Genomic DNA, 10,906 nt, shown 5'->3' with positions numbered 1-10,906 from the left:
TATTTTTAATTTTTAAATAATGAAACTCTTAAAATGCCCAAAAGAATAAAATGGAGCATATTTTTTTTTAGGAATATGAAAAAGAACCAGCAAAGAAATCCATTCAATCAAAATAGTTTCTGTAGCTAAAGTCAAAGTACTTGTATGTGGTATACTGGTGGATCAGGCATTTGCGACAGCACAAAAGGTTTGCAGTCCAAATCAACCTAAAATCAGTTGGTTCAACCCGATTTCCAGAATGATTGCAAAACCGGACCATATAAGGGACTGGCTCTCGGTCTGACCTGCCTGTCTCGTCTAGTTTTAATAATTACTTGCATTGTAATGTAACAACCAACGAATTTGTAATCCTGTGTTACACAACCTAGAGGACTCAGCTTGAACTAAAACACATAGAAGACGCGTTAAGAAAAAAAGGCTGCATTTGATTTATGGTTTCTTGCCATGATTCTACGAATCATTACAAGGTGTATCTTGCAACACAAAGAACTATATTCCAATGGGACATTAGTTTAGAGTACAATTTGCTCTAATATTTGGTTAGCATTAAAAACAACCTGATAAAAAGGAGATTATATCCTGTAGCTTTCGTAGTCATTTTGCTCCCACCCTTCGGCTTCCTTTTTTTACCATATAAGCAACCAAAGAAAGCAAGCATCTCCTGTTTCCATGCCAAATTGTTTCATGGACTTATTCGTCATTTTAACATCTGACTACCAGAAAAGAATGGAGGTGTCTGTTATACATCGTGAACATCAGTTAAGGGTGATCTCAAATATGACTCCTTCAAGGTTTGCAACAGTCGATCTTGTCCCATGTACTTCATTGACCTGCATTCCATGCTGAACAGCTTCATCAATAACCAACGTATCCATTCTGCTCATAAAGGGTAGAAGCATATTAGACAGTGCGAAGCCTGAACCACTGGGGGTTATTACAAATTTACAGTCAGTTCTATCAATAAAAATTAGATGACAGTGTAACACTGATTAATAATATAAGACAAATGCCATGTTGACAGCAGCTAACAATGACACAATAACTGTTTGACATATGACTAGACTTGGCCATTCTTGGAGGGTTGCTTATAAGTCTAAAAGCAAAGAAGAGTATGCATATGCTGTTATGAGCTTTGTGTATACAGGGCAGCAAAAATTGGTAACAATAACATAAACAAGCATCATGCAGGGGAAAAAAACAATACTGCTGGCTGACACAAACTGATGAAATACAAGGATAAAACATCCAGAGCTAAACTCTTGTCAATATCTTCACTCAGCAGGCAGCATGACACCACTATCAAACTGGACCTGTCATGACTCCAACTCACAAAGAGTGTAAATTGGGGAGCCTTGGCTTATCTAAGAACATAGAGATGTCCTAGAGATGGCACTGCAGGTTATTGTTGATAACTGTTCCTTTCAAAATCATGAAGCCTCCCAGCCACAGGCCCTTGACATCCCATCCCGCCTATTTGTAAATGCCTGAAAACCTATGAGATCCCAGGTCAATTTGCCTATCACATTTGTGATAAGTTCAAAAGAAAACATAGTCAAACCAAGCATTAACTTGGCTCTGACAGAAGGAAAAGAGAAGGAAAAATAGAGCCCATCTCCGAGGTTTACCTCTTATCAAGGGACACAAGGTTAAGGCCATACGTATTATTTCTCAATGACAAAAAAATTATTGATTATATGAATCAAGATTGTCTAGTGAAATATCTTTTCTACTTTTTTTTTCTGACTTATGCAGGAGTCCTAGAGTTAAATTGGTGTAGAAGTGTTTCTTCATGGAATAAACATCTAAATGTTATATAGGAATGTTTTAGTTAACGAAAAATAGGATTTATTTAAGCCTTTGATGGTTCAACTGCTTTGTGCATCATTGTATATACAGTGATTATATATATCTTGCACATAAAGCAACAAAAATAGTGTTATTAATGGATTATTCAAATATTTTAATCTTATCATTTATTTTGGAGAATTTCACAATACACCTAGTTCTGACATTTATCATCCTAATTTTATCTAGGTCTTTCCTTTGGTGTGCTCATTGGATCTACACATCACTCATTCATGAACTGCACCAAATGACAGAGCAATTTGTTTTCCCATATGTTGGATTCATGCAACAACCCTCTAAAATCATCCATGTCTCAATAAATTAACAAAAGGTTTGATCCGTTAAAAAAAAGGATAAAAGAGGCAGGAGTTGGATAGTTTATGTGCAAGGATGGAGGAAAACTGGAAAAGTTTGTGAAACTTTGTGCCAAGATGGAAAACAAGATAACCATCATCTTCCTAGTGGCAACTTACCATCTTCAAGTTATAATTTTTGGGTAATCCATCCCCTTCCTTTTCCCCTAAACTTTGTCCTCCAAAGATTCACAATTCAAAGATATCTACTGAAGATGTAAGATAACCTTCTATTTTTCTCTTCCACTATGTCTCAATCTTAATATGCATCTTTTATACTGGGTATTATAGAGATAAATGTACAAAAAATGACGAACTATAAATCATGAAGATCACAATGAGTGCAGTATCATGAGCAGTTCGGACATTAACTTCATACATTCATGACAACCCAAAAATTCCTTTGAGTATGACTATAGATCAGAACAGACCAAAATGCTATCTTACCATCATCAACCTGCATTTGAATTTTATGAATTCACGTTCTAGTTAATGAATGAGATGTTTGCTCTAGCACATCCCAACATCATCCATGAGCAAATTCCAATCAGTGATATTTAAAAGAAAAATGCAAAGGTTCTTCAATTTCTTTAGGCACAAGATCGATCGATGTGTGAGACTATTAGGCCACAACGGGTGGGCATACAGTTAATACTGAATCATCCTTGAATATGGACTACGATTTTGCAATTATTAGATTCTGAACATACATCGATATGGTTGAATTATTGTTCTATAGGTTGGGAATTGATACAATGATCATCAAATATCAAAGACTTGGAATCAAAAAAAGATGCAAACAGGTGAAAAATCAGTGACAAATGACCGAGGACTCAAATTGAGAGATCCATCAACCACGATGGGCTAATGGTGCAATAACCAGGCCTAGTGCATAATCTGAAGAAAAAAATCCGATTCAAGATCGGATCGCCAGGAAGTATCTAAAAATTTTTCTATAATAAGCTAACATAAATTTTATCTTTTACCGGATCCGCAATGGAATAGGGATCAAATCTCCAAAGGATTCTTGAATCCGAAGCTTCATAAGGTTTGAATGTATAAACCCTCTACTTCGCGCACATGCCAAGCTTCGCAGGAAAGCAGGATGAAGCCTCGGGTCGTCATACCTTCTAAAGGCAGCAAAAGAGGGAGAAACAAAGACCTTGGATGTGACACCTCACACCTGGAAGTGGAACGCCAGGACCTCTTCATGCCAAGAGGAGATCAGCCCAAAAAATCAGCACACCAAGGAAAGGAGATGCCTCTCTTCTCTTGGACGCCCACACCCTCTCTTCTCACCATAGCACACAATCTGATTATTATACGTTGATTGTTAGAGGTCCTCTCTATTTATAGATGATTCCCCATGACCCATTAGACTAGGAGTCCTAATTCAAATCAGATTTGAATTATTCCACCCCTTATCTTAAAAGGGATCCTAATTGAGCTAGGATAGGCGCCCAACTTGGCGCCCCCACATCCCCACGCATGCACACAAGAGGGGCAGCAATAACCAGCACCCCCACCCTCTCTTGATTGGCCATGATGTGAGAGTCCCAATAAAATTGGACTCTAATGATCTAATCCAAATATTGGTCAAAACAAATCCAATTCGAACCTAATTCAAACCAATTTCGAATAGATTGTCCATCCCAAACTGTTTACGTTTCAGGACCAAGTTTAACTTGAATTTTTCAACCCAATTAAGTCTAATTAAATCAGATCTAATCCGAAATTAATTAGCACTTAAATCCAATCTCTCGTAGACTCCTTGGATCATAGATCAAATTTTGTTCATCTTCGAAATTGAACCTGAACCTCATATCTAGTGCTAGCTAGATATAGTTAACTGTTTAATTCTGTATGACCCATAACTTAATTCTTAATCAAGCCAGTCTATTTATTCAATCAAGTCATGTACTTCCAAATTGAACATATAGACTTAGGTCAATCTTTTCCTACGTTGCTTGACTTTGTGCATGACTCCACAGGTTCGAACATTAAATCGGCAGCACAGAAATCATTTTTTGTACTAATCAAAGTTACCATCTAGCAATGGTTCCCGACATCCGGATAGGTTGAATATTTGCAAGGCAATATTCAAGAATCTATGCATATAGTTACCGTATAATACATCCCTTCGACTCTGAATGCTAAACAATGATCTAGAGTTAAACTGTCAACCTTGAAAGAGTCATCCACATTGTATTTCAATCTTTCAAATCCATCACATGGATTACCCTTACCAAGGTTTTACAAAATTGAAATACAGTGATGCATTAGCTCCTATAATCCAGAGGGATCAATCCCATCTTGATCCATACACAGACTTCGTAAGTACTTGACTGTACCCAGTAGCTTTCTGTCACTACATTAAAAATGCAGATAGTATGGCACCAAAACACAGTGAGTTGCTTGTAAATCACTATGGTGATCTCAGATTTAAGGAACACTTATGCCCATACGTTTCGCGAACTGCTCTTGACAACAGAGCGCTCAGTAGGTGTCACTTGTTTCGTGAAGATGTACTCCTACATCTCACCTATATGCCATACCAATATCTCTACACTCCTTGATTAAGAGAACAACTAGCCTATATGGCACACAATTAGTGACTTTCACTCCAAAAGTATCATCCTTTAATGACGTATCATTTGATCGCGAACATGTTTAAGAACTATATGATAAATCTTCCTTTATTGATTATTTTATAGTTCTAAGAACTTCATCACAACACAAAAGTTCTAACAAAAAAAATGTAACTTTATAATAAAAAATATCAAAATAACTTTTATTCATTGATAAATAATTCATATATATATATATATATATTACAAAAGGAGCACAATCATCCAAACGATTGGCTTTAGGACACATTTCCTAACAACTCCCACTTGAACTAAAGCCAATCGAGGTAGTATCTTATACCCATCTTTCACTTATGATCATCGAACTCTTTGATCCTGAGAGATTTAGTGAAGGGATCGACTAGGTTCTCCTTTCCATCGATCTTGTAAAACTCGACGTCACCTCGATACACGATCTCACGTACAAGGTGAAAGCGACGCAGCATATGCTTGGTATGCTAGTGTGACTTTGATTCTTTCACTTGAGCAATGGCTCCAGTGTTGTCACAGCACAGCAGAACAGGGCCATCAATAAAAGTATCACTCCAAGCTCAATGATGAACTTCCGCAACCACACTACCTCCTTTGCAGCATTCGGATGCAGCAATGTATTCTGCTTCGCATACTGAATCGGCCAATATATGTTGTTTGAAACTCTTTCAACATATTGCTTCTTCATTTAAGATAAATACGTAGCCCGACACGCTTTTGCTATCATCATGGTCTGACTGAAAATCGAAATCAGTATATCCCATAAATTTCAAGTCAGTGTCTCCATAGATAAGCCATTGGTCCTTAGTATTTCTCAAATACTTAAGGATTGTCTTCACAACCTTTCAATGGTTCTCATCCAGATCAGACTGATATCTACTCACTATTCCTAGTGAATAGGTCACATCCGATCTCGTACACGTCATGACGTATATAATAAATCTCACTACCGAAGCATATGAGATCCTACTCATATGCTCTCCCCTGAGGAATTATTGGACAATCCTTCTTGAAGAGTAATTTTATGGCCAATCGAAAAATAATATTTTTTGAAATTCTCCATGTTGAACCGTTTCAACATGGCATCGATGTATGTGAATTGAGACAATCCAAGCAACCTTCTAGATCTATCTCTATAGATCTTTATTCCTAGGATGTAGGATGCTTCTTCCAAATCTTTCATGGAGAACTGTGATGATAATCATAGCTTTACACTTTGCAAAATCACTGGTGAGATATTCTCTAGATATTCTCCTCTAGATGATTCTCTTTTAAATATGTCAGAAAATCACTAGTGAGATATTCTCCTTCTCGATCTGACCAAAGAGTTTTAATACTCTTTCCAGTCTATTTTTTTATTTCACTACGAAATCGTTTGAATATTTCAAATAATTTGAATTTATGCTTCATAAGATAGACGTACCCATATCTCGATAGATCGTCTGTAAATTAATGAAGTAATAATATCCACCTCTGACATCTATGTTCATAGGTCCACATACATCACTATGTATTAAATCAAAAACATCACTGGCTTGTTCACTTTTTTTCTTAAAAGATGACTTGATTATCTTACCAAATAGACAGAATTCACAAGTCAGTAATCTGCGCCCTCCATAGAGCCCGAGAAGGAGCTGCCACTGCCTGCTGGGGACGATAGTGCCTCTTCCTCCACTGTACGGATCCCCTCTGCGGTCCACGAGCGCTGTATCGAAGAGTTCAAGGCCTCGACAACATTCGAAGAAGAGGTCACCAATGCCGCCGCCTCCGCCGTCATCTTCAAGTTTGAAGATTGTAAGGCCCGCTTGGGGTGGATGATGCCGTAGCTGGACCTCTATTACCTCCTCCCTGACAACAGTGATGAGGAAGTAGGGGCCCTCTCCTCGAATGAGGAATGAACTCCTCATCCCTTTTCTCTTCTCTTTCCTTCTCTTTTTCTTTTTTTTTTTTTGGCGGTGCTTGAAGCACCATTGTTTGTAAAACCGTTTAATAAAAAATGAATTCTACACCTCCTTGCGTAATGTTCATATGTGAAATTTTCGATCGTCGGTTATTCCTCTGTTGGGCTGATCAAAGGCTATTTCGTTTAAAGCCGATCAAAGGCTCTTCTTTCGTTTAAAGCCGAACAAAGGCCGTCTTTCATTTAAAGCCGATCAAAGGCTCATTCAATCGAACCAAACAAAGATCGTCTTTCATTTAAAACCGATAAAAGGCTCCTTCAATCTTTGGGGACTGCGAGTTGACGAACATATAAGAAACTATAATTTTTAAAGAGTAAGGATCTTATTAAAGAGTGTGGTACGATAAATTATTGGTAGTATACTCAGAGATTCTCCGAATTCCATGGTCCGGAGAGTGGGGTTCCATCTAATTGCTTTAGTCGATAGGTTTCTGGCTTGATGACTTCATCCACTTGGTATGGACCCTCCCAGTTTGGAGCTAGCTTGCCGCATTTGCCAGGTTGAGAAACTTCTATTCTGTGCAAGACTAAGTCACCGACTCTGAAGACCTTATTCCGAACCCTGGAGTTGTATATCGAGCGACTTTGTGCTGATAAGCCATCATTTGAATACGCGCTCTTTCTTGAGCTTCTTCAAGCAGATCTAGATCAGTATGTAGTCTTTCCGAGTTGGTCTACTCGTAGTTCTCAACTCATGCTGACAGAGCCCCAATCTCGGCAGAAATCACTACTTCCATCCTAAAGGCCAGGTTAAAAGGGATTTCTCTTGTCGGAACTCTCAGTGTCGTCCAATATGCCCAGAGCACATGGTGGAGTTCGTCGGCCCAAGATCCTTTGGCTCTATCCAATCTTGTCCTGAGACCCTGTAAAATGATCCAATTCGTTACCTCAGCTTCTCTATTTGCTTGAGGGTGAGCTACGGAAGTAAGATGGTGTGAAATCCCATGCTCCTCACAGAACCATTCAAATCTAACTCCAGTGAATTGTCGTCCACTATCGATAATTAACACTTGAGGTAGTCCAAACCGGCATATGATTGATTTTCAAACAAAATCTATCACCCTTGCTTCTGTGATGCGGGCTAATGGTTCGACCTATCCATTTGGTAAAGTAGTCCACAGCGACAAGCAAAAACTTCCATTGACCTGAAGCTAGTGAAAAGGGGCCGAGAATATCCATTCCTTATTGTGCAAAAAGCCAGGGTGCACAAACGAGGGTGATCGGCACTACAGGCAGTCGTTGTATGTTCGAATTTCTCTGACACTTGTCGCACCGCATAACATAATTCTTGAAATCCTTTTGTATAGTCGGCCAATAGTAGCCCTACTGAAGGAGCTTGTAAGCTAGTGCTCTCTTTCTGATATGACTCACAAATGTCTTCATGCACCTCTCTAAGTGCATAATCAGCTTCAAATGATCATAGGCATTTGAGAAGGGGCAAGGAATACGACCTCTTGTACAACTTCCTTTCGTGAAAGAGGTATCTGGACAATTGATATCTTATCTTCCAAGCCTTTTCGATCTATGGGTGACGTCCCGTCTTTAAGATAATTGACCAATGGATCGATCCAGGAGGGTTCCTCATCCATTTGCATTATGATCGTCGGCTCCTCAATACTCGATTTGCCCATTACTTTGAAGAAAGCTTTCTTAGGCAACTTGAGTGGCACCGATGTTGCCAGCTTAAACAATAAGTCGCCCTGGAATTCTTCGATCTGGGTATCTGCTGGATTTCGAATTTGTTAAATGTGGACATGAGGTCTCTGATCTTTTGGAGATATTTTATTATGTTCTCCTCTCGGGCCTCATAATTGCCTTGAATATGTCCGATGACCAGCTGGGAGTCACTGCATGCCTTTAGGTCTCATATACCCAACTCTCTAGCTATTCGGAAACCTATGGCCAAGGCTTCACATTCGACTTCATTATTTGTTGCTGGAAATTCGAAGTGCAAGGCAAACTCAACTACTATCCCCTCCGGATCCGACAGGATCAGTCCTGCTCTAAATCCTGGAGAGTTGGATAAGCCGTCCATGTACATCACCCAGAAATCGGTACCAGTTTCTGAAGGATCTTCGTCTGTCGGCACTTGGGGCTCGACTTCTTTCTGCTCAGCTGGTTCATCCGAAATAGTACATTCGGCCATGAAATTGGCCAAGATTTGACCTTTAATGGATGGTCGAGGTGTCGAACTCAGATAGCTCAATCGCCCACTTTGCGATTCGTCCTGACGTGTCTGGCTAATGAAGGATATTCTTTATAGGTTGATCTGTTAGGAGAATGATGGTGTGAGCTTGGAAATAAAGTCAGAGCTTTCGAGCTACAATAAGAAGAGCGTAAGCCAAGTTCTCCGATTTTGAATATTGGATCTCCGCATCCCTCATGGTTCGACTGATGTAGTAGATCGACTTTTGAATTTTGCTCCGTTCTTGAACCAGCACTGCACTCATTGCGGTGGACGAAACTGCAAGGTATAGGAATAGCTCTTCATTAGGATCAGACTTGCCGAGTAGCAGGGTGGATCCAAGGTTGTCTTTGAGATCTACAAAGGCTTTTTGGCACTCTTCAGTCCACTGAAAATTCTTCAACTGCTTCAGAACTGGAAAGAAAGGTAGGCATCGTTCGATCGATCTTGAGATGAAACGATTCAAAGTGGCAATCCTTCTAGTGAAGCACTGTACGTCCTTGATCGTCCTTAGAGGAGCCATCTCCTGCACGACCCAGATCTTCTCTGGATTGGCCTCTATTCCTCGGCTGGAAACCATAAAGCCCATGAATTTTCTCGAAGTCAATCCGAAGGCATATTTAGTCAAGTTCAGCTTCATCATGTACTTCCGCAGGATAACGAAGGCTTCTCTGAGGTCATCGATATGGATCCTCGCAGACTTACTTTTGACGAGCATGTCGTCCACATACACCTCCATATTTCGTTCAATCTGGTCTTTGAAGACTTTGTTCACGAGGCGCTGATAAGTCGCACCCATATTTTTTAGATCAAAAGACATGACCCTATAATAAAAGAAACCTCGATCAGTAATAAAAGCTGTCTTCTTCTCATCTTCAGATGCCATCCGAATTTGATTAAACCAGAGAAGACATCTATGAAGATTAAGAGCTCATGGCCCGATGTGGCATCCACCAAATGATCAATCCTTAGCAGGGGTAGCTGTCCTTTGAGCAGACTTTGTTCAGATCGATGAAGTTGATACAGATTTGTCATTTTTCATTCACTTTCTTCACTATGACCACGTTCGCAATCCACTCCAGGTAAGTTATTTCCTTGATAAATCCTGTCTGGTGCAATTTGTCCACCTCTTCGGCTATCGTCTTCGGTCGCTCAAATGCAAAACTCCACTTCTTTTGCTTGAAAGGGTGATAATTCAAGCTCACATTCAGTCAATGCACCATTACCGAGGGATCAATCCCTAGCACATTCACCGACGTCTAGGCAAAGACATCCGTATTTGCCTGCAAAAATAAAATTAGCTGGTCTTTTGTTACCTGATCCAGATTTGATCCGATCTGAACCATGTTCCTGATTTCCATCGAGACTGAGATGAGATCCTGAACTGGTTCTTCCCACCCCTCGGCCAACTCATCGCAGATGTCCAACCCCTTAATTGAGCAGGACTCGACGGGCCTGACTCCTCGAAGAGCGATATTGTAGCAATGACGTGCTAAGTCCTGATCTCCATGGACTTCTCCAACTCCACGTGTTATTGAAAATTTCACCTTCAGACGGTACGTGGACACAACGACTTGGAGTGCATTCAGGCCTGGTCGGCCGAGGATAGCATTATAAGCTGAGGGTGCTCAGACGACCAGAAAATCAACTTGGGCGATTGATTGGAGAGGGAATTGGCCATCCTTCACAGATGGCGTGATGACTCCTTCCACGAGGATGGGATCTCCGATAAATTCAACTAATAGGGAATCGATCTTCCCCAGCCGATCGACAAATATTTTCATTTTTAAGAAGACATTATAAAATAAAACATCGACGAAGCTTCCATTGTCAATTAAGACACGACGTACATCATAGTTTTCAGCATTTAAAGTTATAACCACCGCATCATTATGCGAAAACTGAATCCCTCGAGCATCTTCCTAGGCAAAGGTTATAGGCTCTT

At 39.9% G+C, this 10,906-nt stretch overlaps 1 protein-coding gene across 4 annotated transcripts in view; it reads right to left on the bottom strand.

Annotated features, from left to right (window-relative positions):
* Positions 1-404: 404 nt before the first annotated feature.
* Positions 405-10,906, bottom strand: part of LOC105034497 (uncharacterized) — a 45,314-nt gene continuing 34,812 nt past the window's right edge. For all 4 annotated transcript variants that reach the window (XR_012136861.1, XM_010909688.3, XM_010909689.3 and 1 more), the window contains one exon: positions 405-876. Coding sequence is in view for 3 of the 4 variants with exons in the window: in XM_010909688.3 (XP_010907990.1) it covers positions 756-876 (121 nt within the window). In the remaining variant the exon portion in view is untranslated. The remainder of the gene's footprint in view (positions 877-10,906) is intronic.

The sequence above is a fragment of the Elaeis guineensis genome, chromosome 14, assembly GCF_000442705.2.
Source record: "Elaeis guineensis isolate ETL-2024a chromosome 14, EG11, whole genome shotgun sequence".
NCBI classification, from domain to species: Eukaryota; Viridiplantae; Streptophyta; class Magnoliopsida; order Arecales; family Arecaceae; genus Elaeis; species Elaeis guineensis.
Note: the sequence above shows the minus strand (reverse complement) of the source record. Positions and strands in the feature narration are given on the sequence as shown.